The sequence below is a fragment of the Salvelinus alpinus genome, chromosome 21, assembly GCF_045679555.1.
Source record: "Salvelinus alpinus chromosome 21, SLU_Salpinus.1, whole genome shotgun sequence".
Lineage (NCBI taxonomy): Eukaryota > Metazoa > Chordata > Actinopteri > Salmoniformes > Salmonidae > Salvelinus > Salvelinus alpinus.
Window position 1 is genome coordinate 44,259,192 of NC_092106.1, and position 25,000 is coordinate 44,284,191.

A 25,000-nucleotide genomic window follows, 5' to 3' on the forward strand; every position below is an offset into this window, starting at 1 on the left:
CTGGTGGCCACACCAGATACTGACTGTTATTTTTTATTTTGACCCCCCCTTTGTTCAGGGACACATTAATCCATTTCTGTTAGTCACATGTCTGTGGAACTTGTTCAGTTTATGTCTCAGTTGTTGAATCTTGTTATGTTTATACAAACATTTACACATGTTAAGTTTGCTGAAAATAAACGCAGTTGGCAGTGAGAGGACATTTCTTTTTTTTGCTGAGTTTATGACTTGGAAGAGCAGGTGTTCCTATTGTTTTGTACACTCAGTGTAGTTACCAGTGTCTATCATTAGGCGTGTTGATATATGACCTAGGCATGAGCCCACAGAACATGCCCACTGATGTGCAGCCAGTCAGGTGTCCCCTTGTGAATCCTTTTGATACAGTCAATCGTCATGCATTAAACTAAATAGTAAATGTCAATGCTAACATTTTAAATCATTTTAAATCAATCAATTTTAAATCATTTTCAATCAATCCAAGACATTGAACTCGTTGATAGGAGTTATGGCCATCAGGTTAGTCTTGTGTAGCAGGTAGCAACGCTAGCTAGCAATGCACACACACACATACACACACACCCATGCACAGACACACACACACACATTGAAAACAATCCTTTCATTTTCTTTTGTAATGTGTGTAATATGTTCCTTGACCATGTCCCTAGTCATCTGATTGGTGTCCAGTCAGTTCCTGGCTCCTCACTAGAATGGGATGAAGGAGGATTGGACAGTGATGTCAGGAATCTACAGATTTTCCAGGAAGTAAATGTGCACTGGGGGGCCAAATGGAACTCCCAGTCAATTAAACTGAATGAATGAAAATGATTGGACCCATGTGTACTTCCTGGTTTCTATTTATGACATAACCTTTGTCCAATCCCTCTTCACTTCATTCTAGGTTCCTCTCACATTGCTGGCCCACAGTTGTTAGGACTCGCACTACTTCCTGTTTCCCAACGCGTGTTTATTATCCCATGTCTCTGTGGGATGTTTCTGTTTCCTGTTTCCTTAGCCAATCAGAGTGAGGGTTGACTGCAAATAGAACTCCATTCACAAAATGAGAATCACCTCCGCAGTGTGTGTTCCATTCATAGCATGGTCCCAGGAAGGAACCTAGGGATCGCTTCCAGATGACCCTGTAGATAACGACAGATATTCAGCATGCATGAAGACTGGCGGGCTCTCTTGTCTCTGTCTCTTTGTCTCCTCTGTCGTTCTCTCAGTCTGACACGCTATTTTGGTCTCCTTGTAATTAATTCAATCCAATTCGTTCACGTTTTATAGGCAGGAAGTACATGTGTTGATTTTACCAAAGAAGAACAGTTTTAAACTATTATACAGTAGATGAAAGGACAACATTTTTCTCTCTATTGTTCTCTACCCCCCACCTCTCTCTCTCTCTCTCTCTCTCTCTCTCTCTCTCTCTCTCTCTCTCTCTCGGTCTCTCTCGGTCTCACTAAGTCCATATGTTCTTCAGATGATGTGCTTTGACATTTAAAATAAAATAATAACATGCTGGACTCAGTCATGCTGTAGGAATTTCACATAGTTTTGTCCCATAGAGTAAATCACATCCAGGTTTACCCCACTCATACTACTGTGTTAACTCCAGCCTTTTACTGTGGGGACATCAGCCAATCCTTTTTACTGTGGGGACATCAATCAATCCCTTTTACTGTGGGGACATCAGTCAATCCCTTTTACTGTGGGGACATCAATCAATCCCTTTTACTGTGGGGACATCAGTCAATCCCTTTTACTGTGGGGACATCAGCCAATCCTTTTTACTGTGGGGACATCAGTCAATCCCTTTTACTGTGGGGACATCAGCCAATCCCTTTTACTGTGGGGACATCAGTCAATCCTTTTTACTGTGGGGACATCAGTCAATCCCTTTTACTGTAGGGACATCAGTAAATCACTTTTACTGTGGGGACATCAGTCAACCCTTTTTACTGTGGGGACATCAGTCAATCCCTTTTACTGTGGGGACATCAGCCAATCGTTTTTACTGTGGGGACATCAGTCAACCCTTTTTACTGTGGGGACATCGGTCAACCCTTTTTACTGTGGGGACATCAGTCAATCCCTTTTACTGTGGGGACATCAGTCAATCCTTTTTACTGTGGGGACATCAGCCAATCGTTTTTACTGTGGGGACATCAGTCAATCCTTTTTACTGTGGGGACATCAGCCAACCCTTTTTACTGTGGGGACATCAGTCAATCCTTTTTACTGTGGGGACATCAGCCAATCGTTTTTACTGTGGGGACATCAGTCAATCCCTTTTACTGTGGGGACATCAGCCAATCCTTTTTACTGTGGGGACATCAGTCAACCCTTTTTACTGTGGGGACATCAGCCAATCCTTTTTACTGTGGGGACATCAGTCAATCCTTTTTACTGTGGGGACATCAGTCAACCCTTTTTACTGTGGGGACATCAGTCAATCCTTTTTACTGTGGGGACATCAATCAATCCTTTTTACTGTGGGGACATCAGCCAATCCTTTTTACTGTGGGGACATCAGTCAATCCCTTTTACTGTGGGGACATCAGTCAATCCTTTTTACTGTGGGGACATCAATCAATCCTTTTTACTGTGGGGACATCAGCCAATCCTTTTTACTGTGGGGACATCAGTCAATCCCTTTTACTGTGGGGACATCAGTCAATCCTTTTTACTGTGGGGACATCAGCCAATCCCTTTTACTGTGGGGACATCAGCCAACCCTTTTTACTGTGGGGACATCATTCAATCCCTTTTACTGTGGAGACATCATTCAATCCCAACTGACTTTGTTGAAAAAGGATTTAGCTACAAAGTAAACATAAAAGGCATTGTTCGTGTTCATGTAATGTCATAAGAGATGAAGCTACTAATAAAACTACTATTTGAAGACAGAAGACATTGTGCAGATGCATGAGATATTTAAAGATGGTTTAGATATGAAGGTCAATTTCTCTTGGGCAAATATTGAAGGATTCTGGTACACATTATGTGTATTTTTGCATTTATACATGTTACATTTTCTTCCTCAAGGATGAACGTCATGGAATGAATATTGACAACAAATGGTGAGACTTGAATCCGTTGCCACGTACACCATGTACCTAGACCCTGTCTGTCCGTGTCGTCCCCCTCTAGGTAACCACATGCTCCTACGCGTGCTGCCGTCCGTCTACCCCAAACAGCCCCGTGCTATCCATCGTCACCTAGGCAACCTGACGGCCATGATGTCACAGCTCGATTCACCGGAGCGACAACACCTGCTGAGGCTGATCCGGATGGTCGCCGAGCAACAGCCACTGGTGTGTGTATGTGTGTGTGTTTATGTGTGTGTGTTCACGTACCCGTGTGCCCGTCTATGAGCATGTGTGTGATGGACTGCGTTCAAAGAACACATTAGCCATGAGAAATTCCAGAATTCCTACATGTGGGAATGCTATGCTGCGCTCCAGAGAACGTGGTCCAGCATGAGGATATTAAGGGGAGAGTAATGGGAGAGGGGAAAGTATGTATGCACATGCTAGATGGATGTTCTCATCCGCATTAATACAGAACAAGCTGAGTCATCAGAAACCCCGTGCTGAGGGGAATAATGGGATGTGTCTGGTGAAAAAGAGAGCAGTCACAAAGAAGCGAAAGACCACATTTAGAACACAATAGGAATCACACACACACACACTCTCATATACGTGCTCATTATGAGTGTGTAGAGATTACATCCGTCATCAGGGATGTCAAATATTTTGACATTTCCTGTCTCTCTCACACTCATGATGCAAGAGTCCCATCTGATGATCAGATTAATTTATCAGGGAAACTCTAATAAGTCATTCAGCTCATCTCCGGTTTGGAGGAAAGAGAGAGATGGGGGGGGGGAGACAGAGAGCGAGAGAGAGGGAAGGGAGAGAGAGACCACTGTGACTGACCCAGAATTAAGGAAAGCTTTGACTATGTACAGACTCAGTGAGCATAGCCTTGCTATTGAGAAAGGCCGCCTTAGCCTGTCTTCTCTTGAGAGCCAGGTATGCCTATGTGCACACTGCCCACAAAATGAGATGGAAACTGAGCTGCACTTCCTAACCTTCTGCCGGACCCACAAAGAATTTGAAAACAAATACAATTTTGATTAACTCCCATATCTACTGGGTGAAATACCACAGTGTGCCATCACAGCAGCAAGATTTGTGACCTGTTGCCACAAGAAAAGGGTAACGAGGGAAGAACGAACACTATTGTAAATACAACCTATATTTTCTTTATTTATTTTCCCTTTTGCACATCATATCAAATCAAACTTTATTGGTCACATGTGTAGACCTTACCGTGAAATGCTTACTTACAAGCCCTTAACCAACAATGCAATTCAAGAAAGAGTTAAGAAAATATTTACCAAATAAACTAAAGTTAAAAAAAAAGATAAAAAGTAACACAATAAAATAACAATAACGAGGCTTTATACAGGAGGTACCAGTACCGAATCAATGTGCGGGGGTACAGGTTAGTCGAGGTAATTTGTACATGGAGGTAGGGGTGAAGTGACTATGAATCAATGTGTGGGGGTACAGGTTAGTCGAGGTAATTTGTACATGGAGGTAGGGGTGAAGTGACTGCACATCGTTAGAACAATGTATAGACATAATATGACATTTGAAATGTCCCTATTATTTTGGAACTTGTGTGAGTGTAAATTGAATTGAGAGAGAGAGAGACAGAGAAAGAGAGTGAGAGAGACAGAGAAAGAGAGTGAGAGAGACAGAGAAAGAGAGTGAGAGAAACAGAGAGAAAGAGAGTGAGAGAAACAGAGAGAGAGAGATAAAGAGAGAGAGAAAGAGAGAGGGGAGAGAGAGAGAAACAGAGAGACAGCGAGAGGGGAGAGAGCGAGACAGAGAGGGGGGAGAGAAAAAGAGAGACAGAGAGAGAGAGAAAGGGGGAGTAAGAGATAGAAAATGTGAAAGAAAGACCACAAGAAACAAAAAAGTGAGATAAAATCAACAACAATGACGACAACGTTAAGACCAAGAACAAGCACATGCTACGGTGGGAGGGAGACAAGAGGCCTGGTCTGGTCTGGTCTGGTTTGGCTAGGACAGATAATGAGGCAAAGGGGATTTAGTTTACCCAGTAAGTCCCACAGCAAGGCTACAGAATTCAGCACCCCATAGATCACGCGTCTGACCCGCTGACCCATTACAGGGAAAGACATCACGTTTCCTCCTGATTGACTGACCAGCACAGCCAGGGGTCAGCCAGGGCGACAGAGGTTGTGTAAGGTTCATAACTCTAACACGTCAACTGACTGACTGGTGTGTGTGTGTGTGTGTATGCGTGTGTGTGTGTGTGTGTCTCCATGTCTTTGATCGCCTGTTTCCATGTATTTGATCGCCTGTCTCCATGTCTTTGATCATCTGTCTCCATGTCTTTGATCATCTGTCTCCATGTCTTTGATCGCCTGTTTCCATGTATTTGATCATCTGTTTCCATGTATTTGATCGTCTGTCTCCATGTGTTTGATCGTCTGTCTCCATGTATTTGATCGTCTGTCTCCATGGGAATGTATGTCATTGATCGTCTGTCTCCATGGGAATGTATGTCATTGATCGTCTGTCTCCATGGGAACGTATGTCTTTGATCTTCTGTCTCCATGGGAACGTATGTCTTTGATCGTCTGTCTCCATGTCTTTGATAGTCTTCTCCATGTATTTGATTGTCTGTCTCCATGTCTTTGATCGTCTGTCTCCATGTATTTGATCGCCTGTCTCCATGTCTTTGATCGTCTGTCTCCATGGGAATGTATGTCATTGATCGTCTGTCTCCATGGTAACGTATGTCTTTGATCTTCTGTCTCCATGGGAACGTATGTCATTGATCGTCTGTCTCCATGGGAGCGTATGTCATTGATCGTGTGTCTCCATGGGAATGTATGTCATTGACCTTCTGTCTCCATGGGAACGTATGTCATTGATCGTCTGTCTCCATGGGAATGTATGTCATTGACCTTCTGTCTCCATGGGAACGTATGTCATTGATCATCTGTCTCCTTGGGAGCGTATGTCATTGATCGTGTGTCTCCATGGGAACGTATGTCATTGATCTTCTGTCTCCATGGGAGCGTATGTCATTGATCGTCTGTCTCCATGGGAGCGTATGTCATTGATCGTGTGTCTCCATGGGAACGTATGTCATTGATCTTCTGTCTCCATGGGAGCGTATGTCATTGATCGTGTGTCTCCATGGGAACGTATGTCATTGATTGTCTGTCTCCATGGGAATGTATGTCATTGATCGTATGTCTCCATAGGAACGTATGTCATTGATCGTCTGTCTCCATGGGAACATATGTCTTTGATCTTCTGTCTCCATGGGAACGTGTGTCATTGATTGTCTGTCTCCATGGGAACCTATGTCATTGATCGTCTGTCTCCATGGGAACGTATGTCATTGATTGTCTGTCTCCATGGGAACGTATGTCATTGATCGTCTGTCTCCATGGGAACGTATGTCATTGATCGTCTGTCTCCATGGGAATGTATGCCATTGGATCGTCTGTCTCCATGGGAACGTATGTCATTGATCGTCTGTCTCCATGGGAATGTATGTCATTGATCGTCTCCATGGGAATGTATGTCATTGATCGTATGTCTCCATGGGAACGTATGTCATTGATCGTCTGTCTCCATGGGAACATATGTCATTGATCGTCTGTCTCCATGGGAACGTATGTCATTGGATCGTCTGTCTCCATGGGAGTGTATGTCTTTGACTATCTGTCTCCATGGGAACGTATGTCATTGATCACCTGTCTCCATGGGAACGTATGTCTTTAATCATCTGTCTCCATGGGAGTGTATGTCTTTGACTGTCTGTCTCCATGGGAACGTATGTCATTGATCGTATGTCTCCATGGGAACGTATGTCATTGATCGTCTGTCTCCATGGGAACATATGTCATTGATCGTCTGTCTCCATGGGAACGTATGTCATTGATCGTCTGTCTCCATGGGAATGTATGTCTTTGATTGTCTGTCTCCATGGGAACGTATGTCTTTGATCGTCTGTCTCCATGGGAACGTATGTCTTTGATCGTCTGTCTCCATGGGAACGTATGTCTTTGATCGTCTGTCTCCATGGGAACGTATGTTTTTGATCGTCTGTCTCCATGGGAACGTATGTTTTTGATTGTCTGTCTCCATGGGAATGTAGACAGACGGCACAACAGTAGTAGGCTTGATTACCAACAGTGACGGGACAGCCTACAGGGAGGAGGTGAGGTCTTTGGGAGTGTGGTGCCAGGAATGTAACCTCTCACTCAACGTTAAAAAAAAGGAGATGATCGTGGACTTCAGGAAACAGCAGAGGGAGCACCCTGCTATCCACATCGATGGGACCGCAGTGGAGAAGGTGGAAAGTTTCAAGTTCCTCGGCGTACACATCACTGACAAACTGAAATTGTCCACCCACACAGACAGTGTGGAGAAGAAGGCGCAACAGCGCCTATTCAACCTCTGGAGGCTGAATAAATTTGGCTTGGCACCTAAAATCCTCACAAAATTGGACAGATTTTATGTTCTCTCTTTCTTTTCCATTCCTTTCAGATTGCTACGTTCTTCTGTGTTCCTCCCAGACCTCAGATCCCTACTTCTGTGTTCCTCCCAGACCTCAGATCCCTACTTCTGTGTTCCTCCCAGACCTCAGATCCCTACTTCTGTGTTCCTCCCAGACCTCAGATCCGTTCTTTCTTCTGTGTTCCTCCCAGATCCCTACTGTCTTCTGTGTTCCTCCCAGATCCCTACTGTCTTCTGTGTTCCTCCCAGATCCCTACTGTCTTCTGTGTTCCTCCCAGATCCCTACTGTCTGCTGTGTTCCTCCCAGACCTCTCAACGGTCTCCCTCCCTGATGTCCTGTTATAGATCACTGTGTTCGTAGGACTGCTGTCACCACCAGGCCCCTCTCTCTCTCTCTCTCTCTCTCTCTCTCTCTCTCTCTCTCTCTCTCTCTCTCTCTCTCTCTCTCTCTCTCTCTCTCTCTCTCTCTCTCTCTCTCTCTCTCTCTCACTTATTAAATAAAAAAATAATAACAATAAAATGGTAACAGTCAATAGTAGAATGTAATAAATATAAAAATCGAAATATGGAAAATGAAACTATAAATAACTTATAACTAAATAATGGTAATCTTCACCATTACATCAGTACTACAACTACTATCATCATCATTACTACTACTACTACCATTACATCAGTACTACAACTACTATCATCATCATTACTACTACTACTACCATTACATCAGTACTACAACTACTATCATCATCATTACCACTACTACTACCATTACATCAGTACTACAACTACTATCATCATTACCACTCCTACTACCATTACATCAGTACTACAACTACTATCATCATCATTACCACTACTACTACCATTACATCAGTACTACAACTACTATCATCATTACCACTACTACTACCATTACATCAGTACTACAACTACTATCATCATTACTACTACTACTACCATTACATCAGTACTACAACTACCATCATCATTACTACTACTACTACCATTACATCAGTACTACAACTACTATCATCATCATTACTACTACTACTACCATTACATCAGTACTACAACTACCATCATCATTACTACTACTACTACCATTACATCAGTACTACAACTACCATCATCATTACCACTACTACTACCATTACATCAGTACTACAACTACCATCATCATTACCACTACTACTACTACCACCATTACATCAGTACTACAACTACTATCATCATCATTACTACTACTACTACCATTACATCAGTACTACAACTACCATCATCATTACTACTACTACTACCATTACATCAGTACTACAACTACCATCATCATTACCACTACTACTACCATTACATCAGTACTACAACTACTATCATCATTACCACTACTACTACCATTACATCAGTACTACAACTACCATCATCATTACTACTACTACTACTACCATTACATCAGTACTACAACTACCATCATCATTACCACTACTACTACCATTACATCAGTACTACAACTACTATCATCATTACCACTACTACTACCATTACATCAGTACTACAACTACCATCATCATTACTACTACTACTACTACCATTACATCAGTACTACAACTACTATCATCATCATTACCACTACTACTACCACCACCATCATTAAACTGCTAGCATTACCATTATCACCCATACCTCTACTATTTGGAATGATAAACAACAATAATAATAGTAATAACAATAACAGTAATAATAAGTAAGTTACTACTTACTATGCAGATGTTATTATTCAGTGTCCCTCAGGCTATGGCAGGCAAATACATAATTGGCTGCAAGAGGAGCCATTGCTCCTTCGCCCATATGAGTATTTTTAGTTTTTCCTCTGGGTTTAATAAGTTACAATTTGGAATAAATGTAGTAATTACAGTGAATAATGAATGTCTTTGTGAGGAATATTTATCACAGTAAAGGAGAAAGTGCATCTCTGTTTCTACCTCCCCTGTTGTGCAGTGACCACATACACACTTCTCTTTGGGTAGCCATGTCTTTTTATGTCTGCCGGTTTCTATTGCCAATTGGTCACTCAGCCTGTACTTGGTAAGGATCTGTCTCTGCTTCGTATCTCTGACAGAGTAGAGATAATCAGCCAATTCATATTCTCTGTTTAGGGTCAGATAGCAATTTAGTCTGCTTTGGGATTTTGTTTCGTTTTTCCAATGTTGTAAATATGAGTCCTTTGATTGCTTCATGATTTTGTTTATTGGAATTCTTTCTTTTGAAGCGGTGCTGGTGTCAGCTTGGTTGGTGAGGTCCAACACCAGCTGACTGAGAGGGCTCGTTTCTGGGCTCAGCTCTTGGGTTTGAAGTGCTTTAAATTGCAGACTTGAATTTAGATTTGAATGATCTTTTCTGTATTTTCATTACTACTGGAAAGCGGCCCAATTCTGCCCTACATACATTAGTTGGTGTCTTTCTCTGGACTTGTAGAATTTTCCAACAGAATTATGCATGTAGGGCTTCAATTGGATGTTTGTCCCACATATTAAAGTCCAGTTTATTGAGTGGCCCCCAAACCTCACTTCCGTAAAGAGCTATTGGTAGGATTACACTGTCAAATATTTTGGTCCAAATTCTAGTTGGGATGTTGATATTGAATAATTTAATTTTTATTGCATACAATGCTCTGCGGGCTTTTTCTTTGAGTGCATTCACTGTCATATTAAAGTTTCCCGATGCAGATATGGTCAGACCAAGGTAGGTGTAATTTTTAGTGTGTTCAATTATGGTGTTGTTCAGGGTGAATTTATATTTGTGTTTCTGACATCTGTTTTTTTGGGGGGGGGAAACATGATTTTCGTTTTTTGGAAATGTACTGCTAGGGCCCAATTATTGCTCTAGAATATTAATGTTCTGTTGAAGACCTTCTTTGGTTGGTGATAGAAGTACCAAGTCATCAGCATATAGCAGGTATTTCACCTCTGTGTCAAATAGTGTGAGTCCTGGGGCTGGAGAATGGTCCAACATGTCTGCTAATTCATTGATATACAGTAAATGTTGAAAAGAAAAAGATTTGGACTCAAACTGCAGCCTTGTCTAACACCTTGACATTGTGAAAATAATTCTGTTCTGTGGTTTTGGATTTTTATTGCATACTTGTTTTCTTTGTACATACATTTTATTAAGTCATACACCTTACCACCAAGCCCACTTTGTAGAATTTTGTCTCTCTCTCTCTCTCTCTCTCTCTCTCTCTCTCTCTGCTCTCTCTGCTCTCTCCCTCCCTCTCTCTCTCTCTCTGCTCTCTCTCTCTTTCTCTCCCTCTCTCTCTCTGCTCTCTCTCTCTCTCTCTGCTCTCTCTCTCTCTCCTCATCTCAACTCTGCTTTCTCTCTCTCTCTCTCTCTCAATTCAATTCAATTCAATTTGCTTTATTGGCATGACGTAACAATGTACATATTGCCAAAGCTTGTTTACAATGTAAAAATGAGAATCAAAATTGTCAACGGGACAACAGTAACAACAATAACCAAGGGTCAAAATAACCCTACATTCAACAATAACAATAAACATACAGTAAAGGACATGTGCAGGTTGATTGGTTTGTCAGACACTGTCCCTCAACTTATGGCAGGCAGCAATGTAGTGCGCTGCCAACCCACAGCTCTCTGCGTCCTCCCCCAACAGGACGGGTAGCCTATCCTCATCAGAGAGGTCTTTGAAACCTTGAATAAGAGTTTCAAATTTGGGGAAATGACACTCTCTAATTGTTTTATATTTTTGACATTTTGTCAGGAAATGCAGCTCCGTCTCAGGTTCTGCTATTGTGCAGTGGTTGCACAGCCTTTCCTCTACAGGGAGCCAGGTTTTCCTGTGTCTACCTTTCTCAATGGCAAGGCTGTGCTCACTGAGCCTGTACTTTGTCAAGGTTTTTCTAAAGTTTTGATCAGTAACCATGGTCAAATATTTAGCCACGGTGTACTGTCGATTTAGGGCCAGATAGCACTGCATTTTGCTCTGTGCTTGTGCTTGTGTTTCCCAATAAGCAATATAGTTTTGTTTTGACTGTGTTGTAATTTGGTTTATCCTGATTGATTGGATGTTCTGGTCCTGAGGCTTCAGTGTGTTAGTAGAACAGGTTTGTGAACTCAGCCCCAGGACCAGCTGGATGAGGGGACTCTTTTCTTTGTTCAGCTCTTGGTATTGCAGGGCTTGGTAATGATATGAGAGGGGGTCACTGTATTTTAGATGTTTCCAAAACTTAATTGCTCTTTTTTGAGTTTTTATTATTAGTGGATATTTGCCTAATTCTGCCCTGCATGCATTGTTCTCTCTCTCTCTGCTCTCTTTCTCTCTCTCTCTCTGCTCTCTCTGCTCTCTCTCTCTCTCTTTCTCTCTCTCTCTCTCTCTGCTCTCTCTCTCTCCTCATCTCAACTCTGCTTTCTCTCTCTCTCTCTCTCTCTCTCTCCCTCTCTCCTCATCTCTGCTCTCTCTCTCTCTCTCCTAATCTCAACTCTGCTCTCTCTCTCTCTCGTTCTTCATCTAAACTCTGCTCTCTCTCTCTCTCTCTCTTCATCTAAACTCTGCTCTCTCCTAATCTCAACTCTGCTCTCTCTCTTTCGCCTAATCTCTACTCTGCTCTCTCAATCTCTCTCTCTCTTTCTCTCCCCTAATCTCAACTATGCTCTCTCTCTCTCCTAAACTCAACTCTGCTCTCTCTCTCTCTCTCTCTCTCTCTCTCTCTCTCTCTCTCTCTCTCTCTCTCTCTCTCTCTCTCTCTCTCTCTCTCTCAATTCAATTCAATTCAAGGGGCTTTATTGGCATGGGAAACATGTGTTAACATTGCCAAAGCAAGTGAGGTAGGTAATATACAAAAGTCAAATAAACAATAAAAATGAACAGTAAACATTACACATACAGAAGTTTCAAAACAATAAAGACATTACAAATGTCATATTATATATATGCAGTGTTGTAACAATGTACAAATGGTTAAAGCACACAAGTTAAAATAAATAAACATAAATATGGGTTGTATTTACAGTGGTGTTTGTTCTTCACTGGTTGCCCTTTTCTTGTGGCAACAGGTCACAAATCTTGCTGCTGTGATGGCACACTGTGGAATTTCACCCAGTAGATATGGGAGTTTATCAAAATTGGATTTGTTTTCGAATTCTTTGTGGATCTGTGTAATCTGAGGGAAATATGTCTCTCTAATATGGTCATACATTGGGCAGGAGGTTAGGAAGTGCAGCTCAGTTTCCACCTCATTTTGTGGGCAGTGTGCACATAGCCTGTCTTCTCTTGAGAGCCATGTCTGCCTACGGCGGCCTTTCTCAATAGCAAGGCTATGCTCACTGAGTCTGTACATAGTCAAAGCTTTCCTTAAGTTTGGGTCAGTCACAGTGGTCAGGTATTCTGCCACTGTGTACTCTCTGTTTAGGGCCAAATAACATTCTAGTTTGCTCTGTTTTTTTGTTAATTCTTTCCAATGTGTCAAGTAATTATCTTTTTGTTTTCTCATGATTTGGTTGGGTCTAATTGTGCTGTTGTCCTGGGGCTCTGTGGGGTGTGTTTGTGAACAGAGCCCCAGGACCAGCTTGCTTAGGGGACTCTTCTCCAGGTTCATCTCTCTGTAGGTGATGGCTTTGTTATGGAAGGTTTGGGAATCGCTTCCTTTTAGGTGGTTGTAGAATTTAACGGCTCTTTTCTGGATTTTGATAATTAGTGGGTATCGGCCTAATTCTGCTCTGCATGCATTATTTGGTGTTCTACGTTGTACACGGAGGATATTTTTGCAGAATTCTGCATGCAGAGTCTCAATTTGGTGTTTGTCCCATTTTGTGAAATCTTGGTTGGTGAGCGGACCCCAGACCTCACAACCATAAAGGGCAATGGGCTCTATGACTGATTCAAGTATTTTTAGCCAGATCCTAATTGGTATGTTGAAATTTATGTTCCTTTTGATGGCATAGAAGGCCCTTCTTGCCTTGTCTCTCAGATCGTTCACAGCTTTGTGGAAGTTACCTGTGGTGCTGATGTTTAGGCCGAGGTATGTATAGTTTTTTGTGTGCTCTAGGGCAACGGTGTCTAGATGGAATTTGTGGTCCTGGTGACTGGACCTTTTTTGGAACACCATTATTTTGGTCTTACTGAGATTTACTGTCAGGGCCCAGGTCTGACAGAATCTGTGCAGAAGATCTAGGTGCTGCTGTAGGCCCTCCTTGGTTGGTGACAGAAGCACCAGATCATCAGCAAACAGTAGACATTTGACTTCGGATTCTAGTAGGGTGAGACCGGGTGCTGCAGACTGTTCTAGGGCCCGCGCCAATTCGTTGATATATATGTTGAAGAGGGTGGGGCTTAAGCTGCATCCCTGTCTCACCCCACGACCCTGTGTGAAGAAATGTGTGTGTTTTTTGCCAATTTTAACCGCACACTTGTTGTTTGTGTACATGGATTTTATAATGTCGTATGTTTTACCCCCAACACCACTTTCCATCAATTTGTATAGCAGACCCTCATGCCAAATTGAGTCGAAGGCTTTTTTGAAATCAACAAAGCATGAGAAGACTTTGCCTTTGTTTTGGTTTGTTTGGTTGTCAATTAGGGTGTGTAGGGTGAATACATGGTCTGTTGTACGGTAATTTGGTAAAAAGCCAATTTGACATTTGCTCAGTACATCGTTTTCATTGAGGAAATGTACGAGTCTGCTGTTAATGATAATGCAGAGTATTTTCCCAAGGTTACTGTTGACGCATATTCCACGGTAGTTATTGGGGTCAAATTTGTCTCCACTTTTGTGGATTGGGGTGATCAGTCCTTGGTTCCAAATATTGGGGAAGATGCCAGAGCTAAGGACGATGTTAAAGAGTTTTAGTATAGCCAATTGGAATTTGTTGTCTGTATATTTGATCATTTCATTAAGGATACCATCAACACCACAGGCCTTTTTGGGTTTGAGGGTTTTTATTTTGTCCTGTAACTCATTCAAGGTAATTGGAGAATCCAATGGGTTCTGGTAGTCTTTAATAGTTGATTCTAGGATTTGTATTTGATCATGTATATGTTTTTGTTCTTTATTCTTTGTTATAGAGCCAAAAAGATTGGAGAAGTGGTTTACCCATACATCTCCATTTTGGATAGATAATTCTTCGTGTTGTTGTTTGTTTAGTGTTTTCCAATTTTCCCAGAATTGGTTAGAGTCTATGGAGTCTTCAATTACATTGAGCTGATTTCTGACGTGCTGTTCCTTCTTTTTCCGTAGTGTATTTCTGTATTGTTTTAGTGATTCGCCATAGTGAAGGCGTAGACTCAGGTTTTCCGGGTCTCTATGTTTTTGGTTGGACAGGTTCCTCAATTTATTTCTTAGATTTTTGCATTCTTTATCAAACCATTTGTCATTGTTGTTCATTTTCTTCGGTTTTCTATTTGAGATTTTTAGATTTGATAGGGAAGCTGAGAGGTCAAATATACTGTTAAGATTTTCTACTGCCAAGTTTACACCTTCACTATTGCAGTGGAACATTTTACCCAGGAAGTTGTCTAAAAGGGATTGAATTTGCTGTTGCCTAATTGTTTTTTGGTAGGTTTCCAAACTGCATTCCTTCCATCTATAGCATTTCTTAATGTTACTCAGTTCCTTTGGCTTTGATGCCTCATGATTGAGTATTGCTCTGTTCAAGTAGACTGTGATTTTGCTGTGGTCTGATAGGGGTGTCAGTGGGCTGACTGTGAACGCTCTGAGAGACTCTGGGTTGAGGTCAGTGATAAAGTAGTCTACAGTGCTACTGCCAAGAGATGAGCTATAGGTGAACCTACCATAGGAGTCCCCTCGAAGCCTACCATTGACTATGTACATACCCAGCGTGCGACAGAGCTGCAGGAGTTGTGACCCGTTTTTGTTGGTTATGTTGTCATAGTTGTGCCTAGGGGGGCATATGGGGGAGGGAATGCTGTCACCTGCAGGCAGGTGTTTGTCCCCCTGTGTGCTGAGGGTGTCAGGTTCTTGTCCAGTTCTGGCATTTAGGTCGCCACAGACTAATACATGTCCCTGGGCCTGGAAATGATTGATTTCCCCCTCCAGGATGGAGAAGCTGTCTTTATTAAAGTATGGGGATTCTAGTGGGGGGATATAGGTAGCACACAGGAGGACATTTTTCTCTGTTAAGATAATTTCCTTTTGAATTTCTAGCCAAATGTAAAATGTTCCTGTTTTGATTAATTTAATGGAGTGAGTTAGGTCTGCTCTATACCAAATTAGCATTCCCCCTGAGTCCCTTCCCTGTTTCACACCTGGTAGTTTGGTGGATGGGACTACCAGCTCTCTGTAACCTAGAGGGCAACCAGTGGGTCCGTCTCCGCTATACCATGTTTCTTGCAGGATGACAATGTCTGCATTACCGATTTCTTTGGTGAAGTCCGTGTTCCTGCTCTTTAGGCCAAAGGCAGATGACCTCAGGCCTTGGATATTCCAGGATGATATAGTGAAGGCTTTTTGTTCCATAAAGTGTCCAATGTTGTTGGCCGTGTGGTTTGGCCTCAGGCCAGTAAGTGTGAGCAGAGCCTGCTGAGCATCTGGTACATGCCGTTGGCTTGGGCGAGTGTAAGAGTGGGGGTTGGGCCTGTTTGCCCGCTCACTACCTGGGCGTATGTGTGACTTCCATGTTGATGCTCTCTTTGCGGGGGTGGGGTGCATGGGGTGGGCAGGAGTGGCATAGGTCTGTCCTGAGGGGGCCTAAATGGGGTGTGGGCATGGTTGATGTGGGGGGGTGTTGATTGGTTGGGGTGGGGGTGTGGATGTGTCTGGGGGTGCTGTGGTCTGGATGTAAGTCCTCTTGGCGTGGGTCCTCTATGTGTAGGTCCACGGGGGGGTCCTGCAGGTCTTGGAGGGTGTCTCGCTGGTCTGGGTGGGGTGTCTATTGATCTGTTGCTCCTGTGTGAAGTGTTGGGGCTGCGTTTGAGAGCGATGTCCTTTAGAGTCCGGACAAAGGTGGGCACTGCTGCCTTATAGAGGTGGACCTGGTCATAGAGGCTGTTCAAGTCCAGGGTGGAGTGGTGGGCCAGGAAAACATTTGGTTTTGAGGCACAGTCACGGGAAATGCTTGCGTTTACCCGCTGTATTGTAGCAGGGTGGAAGTCTTTTCGTGGTAGCAGGGTGGAGATAACCACTTGTGCATTGGGGAAAGTAGAAGAAGCTTTTTCAATCACTCCCTTCAGTGCTGTGGCCACCCTTTCCTGCTTTGCTCTCAGGTCGTTTGTGCCTGTGTGTATTATTATGTGGCTAGGTGAGCCTAGTTTGTCCTCAGACAGAAGGTCTAGGGCGCGCTGGGTGTTTGGACACCAGAGTTTAGACACACTGTGTTTGGGAAAAAGTTTTTTTTCTTCTATATATTTCCCATTTGAGTCCATAAGGAGAACAATCTGTGTCTTGTGTTTGTTCTCAGTGGGTGTGGGGGGGTTGTCAGGAGGGCTATCAGGGTGGCTGACAGGGGGGGTGCTCAGGGGGGGTGAGAGCTGCTGGGCTTGGGTTTTTTCTTTTGTCTGTTCTGCTGTGATGTTGACTCTATGGTCAGGGTCTGGTGTGGACTGTTCTGCTGTGGTGTCGAGACTTTTGTCCGGTGCTGAGGTGGGCTGTTCTGCTGGCGTCTCTGTGGGGATGGCCACCTCCCTAGTGGGTTGTTCTCTGTCACATGCCATCCCCCTCAACCTCTCCTCCAGCAGTCTGATCCTCTCCTCCATCCCCCTCTCCCTCTCCTCCAGCAGTCTGATCCTCTCCTCTAGTGCTTTGTTCTGCTCCTGCTTCTGCTCTTTCTCCTGTTGAAGTTGTCTCACCACTGTCCAGAGTGCAGATATGTCTCTCTCCACCTCCAGCTCTCCTGGTCTGGTTAAGGGGTTGTTGTGCTGGACTGTTGTCTGGGTCTGTGCTGACTGGAGTGTAATCACCTGCTGTTCCAGCTCCACCTGCCTTACCTCCAGCTGGGTGAATTTATCCTTCATTTCAATGAGGGAGAAGTGCTCTGTACTGGGAGGTTGACTGTCTGCTGAGGGTTGCTCGTCTGTGGGGTTATATGATGAAGAGGTCTGGTCTGACCCGCTTGGGGTGGGGGTATCTTTATCAAGGGAGAGCTTCTCCTGCTGGGCTAATTCTTTGATTAGGTGAAAGTCCAGCTGAAACTGTTTGGGGTTGCCCTGTACCAATACTGTTCCAGACTTATATAGATTTATGTTAGCTGACTCAGAGTCCTCGTTGTCAAGTATCCTGAGTTTCCACCCCTCGTTAACCCCCCCTCTCTTAACAGAGGGGTAGTGTGCTAATATAGCACTGTGCCATGCCAGGGGATGGTTTGTGTGGAAGATAAGGTTGCTGATGTTCCCATTTTTGTAATAGTCAGCAAAAAGTGTCTCTTGATTTTCCATAAGGAGCTTCATTTTGTGCTCTTTTCTTGCCTTATCATTCTTTACACTCACAGGGTACTGTATTTTAATTACCTCTGAACAGCAGGAGGGAGCTTCTAAGGCCTCTCCATTTGGTTGGGGTAGACTATTCGACTCTCCTGCCATTGTTGGGCTAATGGTCTTTGACACCTCTCACTTGACACGTCAGTGCTAGTTGAAGCTGTATCAAGTCAGTTACAGTTGAATACAGTTGAAGCTGTATCTCTCTCAGTTCCACAAAAAATCCAAGTTTAACTAACTCTAAATCTATCTTTTTTAAAGAAAATGCTGAAAAATGCAGGAGCTCATCTGATCATCTGATCATGACCTCTCTCTCTCTCTCTCTCCTTGTTAGCTAGCTAGCTTCTTTCAGGAGAGTCCCTAGCAACTGCCTAGCAACAGGTAAACAACTTAGCTAGCTAAGAAAATTGTATAATTTTACTTTTTTCGAAGGCCTTTCTTCTTTGTTTGCTGCTTGTTTGGTCTCCTAATCAGTCTTGCAGTTTTCTTTTGCTTTTTTTCGATATACTTTCCTCTAAAAACCATGTAAAATTCAATATTTTTAGGAGCTCATCTTTTCAGCTGTTGCTGCTTAATTTGGAACTCCGGAACTCCCTCTCTCTCTCTCTCTCTCTCTCTCTCTCTCTCTCTCTCTCTCTCTCTCTCTCTCTCTCTCTCTCTCTCTCTCTCTCTCTCTCTCTCTCTCTCTCTCTCTCTCTCTCTCTCTCTCTCTCTCTCTCTCTCTCTCTCTCTCTCTCTCTCTCTCTCTCTCTCTCTCTCTCTCTCTCTCTCTCTCTCTCTCTCTCTCTCTCTCTCTCTCTCTCTCTGTCTATCTCTCTCTCTCTCTCTCTCTCTCTCTCTCTCTCTCTCTCTCTCTCTCTGTCTCTCTCGCTCTCTCTCTCCTAATCTAAACTCTGCTCTCTCTCTCTCTCTCTCTCTCTCTCTCTCTCTCTCTCTCTCTCTCTCTCTCTCTCTCTCTCTCTCTCTCTCTCTCTCTCTCTCTCTCTCTCTCTCTCCTAATCTCAACTCTGCTCTCTCTCTCTCTCTCTCTAATCTCTCTCTCTCCTCTCTCTCTCTCTCCTAATCTCAACTCTGCTCTCTGTCTCTGTCTCTGTCTCTGTCTCTGTCTCTCTCTCTCTCTCTCTCTCTCTCTCTCTCTCTCTCTCTCTCTCTCTCTCTCTCTCTCTCTCTCTCTCTCTCTCTCTCTCTCTCTCTCTCTCTCTCTCTCTCTCTCCTAATCTCAACTCTACTACCATTCTACCAACACTTATCTTTCTCATCTTCCTCCTCTTTTACTGTATGTATATGGTTCCTAATGTTGTGAGATTCTCTTTCTTTTCAGAACAACTGGTTCTGAGAGATTAGGATCAGGACTTGCAATTGTAACAGTAAGCAACTGTAACAAAATGTATGACTGCAGAGTAGCCGTTATTATGTTGCATGGTAATGCATAAGAATATGAAAGTATAAATTCTTATTTTAAATGTGTGTAGTTATGTACCTGTCTATTAATCTTATGTATTATGCCATTTTATGTAGTTCTGTCCTTCAGCTATTATGTCATGTTTGGTGTGGACAAGAGGAAGAGTAGCTGCAGCTTTGGCTGTAGCTAATGGGGATCCTAATGAATACTCTCATAACGCCTTCTAGCCTCTTTTCCATCCTTCAACCCAATGCTGATCACTGGTTTTATCCTCTCCCCCCTCCCCCCTCTCTCTCCCCCTCCCCCCCCTCTCTCCCCCTCCCTCCTCTCTCTCCCCCTCCCCCCTCTCTCTCCCCCTCCCTCCTCTCTCCCCCCTCCAGGTGCTGAGTCCCCTGGTGCCCTCCCTGGTTGGTTACCTAGGCGATGCCTCTCTGAACGAGACCCTACTGGGTGCACTGGTGTACGTGTCACAGGCTAGCCCCGCCTCCATGGCCCCCTTCCTGCCCGCGCTGAGGGTTGTGGGTCAGCAGTACCCGGTCCTGCTGGGACACGTGGTCAAAATACACAGAGCTGTGGGCTTGACCAGTGAGGTAAGGAGACATCAACATCCACCTGTCTTCTACTCTTACTTCTCTCTCTCATTCCCCCTCTCATTTATCTGTCATTTCTCTGTCATTTCTCTCTCTTCCTCTTCTCTCTCATTCCCCCTCTCATTTATCTCTCATTTCTCTCTCTTCCTCTTCTCTCTCATTCCCCCTCTCATTTATCTGTCATTTCTCTCTCATTTCTCTCTCTTCCTCTTCTCTCTCATTCCCCCTCTCATTTATCTCTCATTTCTCTCTCATTTCTCTCTCTTCCTCTTCTCTCTCATTCCCCCTCTCATTTATCTCTCATTTCTCTCTCTCCTCCTCTTCTCTCTCATTCCCCCTTTCATTTCTCTCTCATTTCTCTCTCTCCTCCTCTTCTCTCTCATTCCCCCTTTCCCCCTGTCATTCTCAGTTTCCTCTCTTCTTCTATCTCTCCATCAGTGCAGCAGTGTTGACACAGACGCCGGAACTCACTGTGCCAGAATCACTTAGTCAGACTGGCTAGGTCTGTCCACACACACACACACACACACACACACACACACACACACACACACACACACACACACACACACACACACACACACACACACACTTATCATAAACCGTCAGTCACCTGCCAGAAATAATCAATTAAAACACAGGGACACAGTGAAACTGATCGTTACATTCCTCATTCCCAATCATCATTAGCCTGAGCTTTCATATTAACCTAATCTTACTCATATAAGGTTTAGGGTGACATTGACAATAAACACTCAGTTAACAGGTCCATATCTGCCACTCAGTTAACAGGCCCATATCTGCCACTCAGTTAACAGGCCCATATCTGCAGCTCAGTTAACAGGTCCATATCTGCAGCTCAGTTAACAGGTCCATATCTGCAGCTCAGTTAACAGGTCCATATCTGCAGCTCAGTTAACAGGTCCATATCTGCAGCTCAGTTAACAGGTCCATATCTGCAGCTCAGTTAACAGGTCCATATCTGCAGCTCAGTTAACAGGTCCATATCTGCAGCTCAGTTAACAGGTCCATATCTGCAGCTCAGTTAACAGGTCCATATCTGCAGCTCAGTTAACAGGTCCATATCTGCATCCCAGATAACAGGCCCATAGCTGCAGCTCAGTTAACAGGCCCATAGCTGCATGCCTGTATAGTTACGCTTGGAACCACAGCATCAAATCTGTCACAGCATTTTATTTAGCTTATTAATCACGGTATGTTCTAGTATCACGCCATCTCATGTGGGGGTCAACTCTAACACGCGTAGGTAACATGTTTAGGTAACACGCTTATTTAACACGCTTAGGTAACACGCTAAGCCCGCTATATGCCTGTGTGTGTAAGCACTACATGCTTTTCCAGCCCTGCATGTGGTTTCATTCAGTGGACGTGTTTGTTCAGGTGAACATTGTCTTGGGGCCTTCTGGAGGAACCCTGAGAGGAGATGATTAATGAATGAGGCCTTCTGAAGGCCCAGGCTCAACCATAACCCCAACCATAACCATAACCCTAGCCATAACCCTAGCCATAACCCTAGCCATAACCCCAACCATAACCCTAACCCTAGCCATAACCTTAACACTAAAATTGGATTATCATACTTTCATCATACTTTTTTGGGGTCCTTAAGGTGCTGGAACACGAGCCTGTTCTGGGTAGCTCCGGCTCAATTTAACTTGAGTGATAAATCCTGAGTGATTGATGGAGAGAGAGACATGTTACCTAGTGATTATATGACTCCCAACACCTTGTGAAGAGGAGAGAGAGAGATACCTAGTGATTAAATGACTCCCAACACCTTGTGAAGAGGAGAGAGAGAGATACCTAGTGATTAAATGACTCCCAACACCTTGTGAAGAGGAGAGAGAGAGATACCTAGTGATTAAATGACTCCCAACACCTTGTGAAGAGGAGAGAGAGAGATACCTAGTGATTAAATGACTCCCAACACCTTGTGAAGAGGAGAGAGAGAGATACCTAGTGATTAAATAACTCCCAACACCTTGTGAAGCGGAGAGAGAGAGATACCTAGTGATTAAATGACTCCCAACACCTTGTGAAGAGGAGAGAGAGAAATACCTAGTGATTAAATGACTCCCAACACCTTGTGAAGCGGAGAGAGAGATACCTAGTGATTAAATAACTCCCAACACCTTGGGAAGAGGAGAGAGAGAGATACCTAGTGATTAAATGACTCCCAACACCTTGTGAAGAGGAGAGAGAGAGATACCTAGTGATTAAATAACTCCCAACACCTTGTGAAGAGGAGAGAGAGAGATACCTAGTGATTAAATAACTCCCAACACCTTGTGAAGAGGAGAGAGAGAGATACCTAGTGATTAAATGACTCCCAACACCTTGAGGAGAGAGAGAGATACCTAGTGATTAAATGACTCCCAACACCTTGTGAAGAGGAGAGAGAGAGATACCTAGTGATTAAATGACTCCCAACACCTTGTGAAGCGGAGAGAGAGAGATACCTAGTGATTAAATGACTCCCAACACCTTGTGAAGAGGAGAGAGAGAGATACCTAGTGATTAAATGACTCCCAACACCTTGGGAAGAGGAGAGAGAGAGATACCTAGTGATTAAATGACTCCCAACACCTTGAGGAGAGAGAGAGATACCTAGTGATTAAATGACTCCCAACACCTTGTGAAGAGGAGAGAGAGAAATACCTAGTGATTAAATGACTCCCAACACCTTGTGAAGCGGAGAGAGAGATACCTAGTGATTAAATGACTCCCAACACCTTGTGAAGAGGAGAGAGAGAAATACCTAGTGATTAAATGACTCCCAACACCTTGGGAAGAGGAGAGAGAGAGATACCTAGTGATTAAATGACTCCCAACACCTTGTGAAGAGGAGAGAGAGAGATACCTAGTGATTAAATGACTCCCAACACCTTGTGAAGCGGAGAGAGAGAGATACCTAGTGATTAAATGACTCCCAACACCTTGTGAAGCGGAGAGAGAGAGATACCTAGTGATTAAATGACTCCCAACACCTTGAGGAGAGAGAGAGATACCTAGTGATTAAATGACTCCCAACACCTTGTGAAGAGGAGAGAGAGAAATACCTAGTGATTAAATGACTCCCAACACCTTGTGAAGAGGAGAGAGAGAGATACCTAGTGATTAAATGACTCCCAACACCTTGAGGAGAGAGAGAGATACCTAGTGATTAAATGACTCCCAACACCTTGAGGAGAGAGAGAGATACCTAGTGATTAAATGACTCCCAACACCTTGTGAAGGGGAGAGAGAGAGATACCTAGTGATTAAATGACTCCCAACACCTTGTGAAGCGGCGAGAGGTATGTTGTAGCCCTCTGCATCCTTTTGGAATGACTCTCTCCTGGATTTACAAGACACTTGAGGGGGAAAAGCTTTGAACCACAGCTAGTTAGCTACCCCTCACACCCTGACCTGGTGCCACCTCCTGTAACCCCCCTCTCTCCAGCCTCCTCTCTCTCTCCTTCCCTCCCTCAACAAACTCTCTCCAGCCTCCTCTCTCTCTCTCCTTCCCTCCCTCAACAAACTCTCTCCAGCCTCCTCTCTCTCTCCTTCCCTCCCTCAACAAACTCTCTCCAGCCTCCTCTCTCTCTCCTTCCCTCCCTCAAAAAACTCTCTCCATCCTCCTCTCTCTCTCCTTCCCTCCCTACCTCCCTCAACAAACTCTCTCCATCCATCCTCCCTCCCTCCCTCCCTCCCTCCCTCCCTCCCTCCCTCCCTCCCTCCCTCCCTCCCTCCCTCAACAAACTAGCTCTTGTGTTTCATTATTCATTGGCATGTTTCCCTAGAAGTTATGAAAAGGCAAAACCCCACGGTGACAGGATAAATGTGGATTCGCAGCAGTATTCTGCTCTTTCCGGGAGACAGACACACACACACACACACACACACACACACACACATACACACACATACACACACACATGCAAACACACACACACACACACTTCCCATGAGAGGCGGAACGATTTGGCCCGTCAGCTCCAATCACTCCTCTGTTATTGTTCTGACAATACTCCAAACCGATCCGCTCCAGCAGTAGCTTGTGTGTGTGTGTCCTAGGTGCGTGTGTGTGTGGTGTGTGTGTGTGTGTGTTAAATGTTTTGTGTAACGTGAAACGTGTAATGCTCCAGTTAGGAGCCAGAGAGGGTTTAAATAAAGCAACCTGTTTTACTTCTTCATTTTCTTTGTCTCCCTGCCTCCTGATTGGACCAGCACACTGATTCCTCTGCTCCCTCTGCAGATGAGATCTGGAACAAAATGTCCTCCTCTCTCTTAATGTAACAAGCCCCCCCGGTCCCGCTAAAGGCCCAGAAGTGTGTGTGTGTGTGTGTGTGTGTGTGTGTGTGTGTGTGTGTGTGTGTGTGTGTGTGTGTGTGTGTGTGTGTGTGTGTGTGTGTGTGTGTGTGTGTGTGTGTGTGTGTGTGTGTGTGTGTGTGTGTGTGTGTGTGTGCGTCTGCTGAATCGGACACTGAATCTGATATTCCGCTCTCCTATCTTCTCCAAGTGGATCTCAGGAAAACTGGGCATTCCTCTGAATCTCCTATTCTCTCTAAAATGGCCGCCAGGATGTGTGACCATTGGCATGTAGCCTCTAGCCAGGGGTAGAGATGATTACAGGGTTTTGGGGATGGTTATACTGTTTCAAGGTGAGGCAGATTGACAGTGATTGGGGGACTAGGGAGTCAGTGGATGTTGCGCAATGGCAGGAAGATTAATGTAATGGTGTGTGTCCTCTCTCTTCCTCTCCCCGCTCTCCCTCTCTCTCTCCCTCTCTCCCTCCCCTCTCTCTTCCTCTCCCTCTCCCTCTCTCTCTCCCTGTCTCTCCCCTCTCTCTTCCTCTCTCTCCCTCTCTCTCTCCCTCTCTCTCCCCTCTCTCTTCCTCTCTCTTCCTCTCCCTCTCTCTTCCTCTCTCTCTCCCTCTCTCCCTCTCCCCCCTCTCTCCCCCTCTCCCTCTCTCTTCCTCTCTCTCTCCCTCTCT

The 25,000-nt window shown here is 44.2% G+C and overlaps 1 protein-coding gene across 2 annotated transcripts in view; it reads left to right on the forward strand.

Annotated features, from left to right (window-relative positions):
* veph1 (ventricular zone expressed PH domain-containing 1) overlaps positions 1-25,000 on the forward strand; it is a 205,119-nt gene that overhangs the window by 70,753 nt on the left and 109,366 nt on the right. Inside the window, exons 6-7 of one of the 2 annotated variants that reach the window (XM_071357970.1) lie at positions 3,151-3,314; positions 19,795-20,004. In XM_071357970.1, coding sequence (XP_071214071.1) covers positions 3,151-3,314; positions 19,795-20,004 — 374 coding nt within the window. Of the gene's footprint in view, positions 1-3,150; positions 3,405-19,794; positions 20,005-25,000 lie in introns of those variants that run through there. The other variant, XM_071357969.1, reaches the window with a different exon arrangement.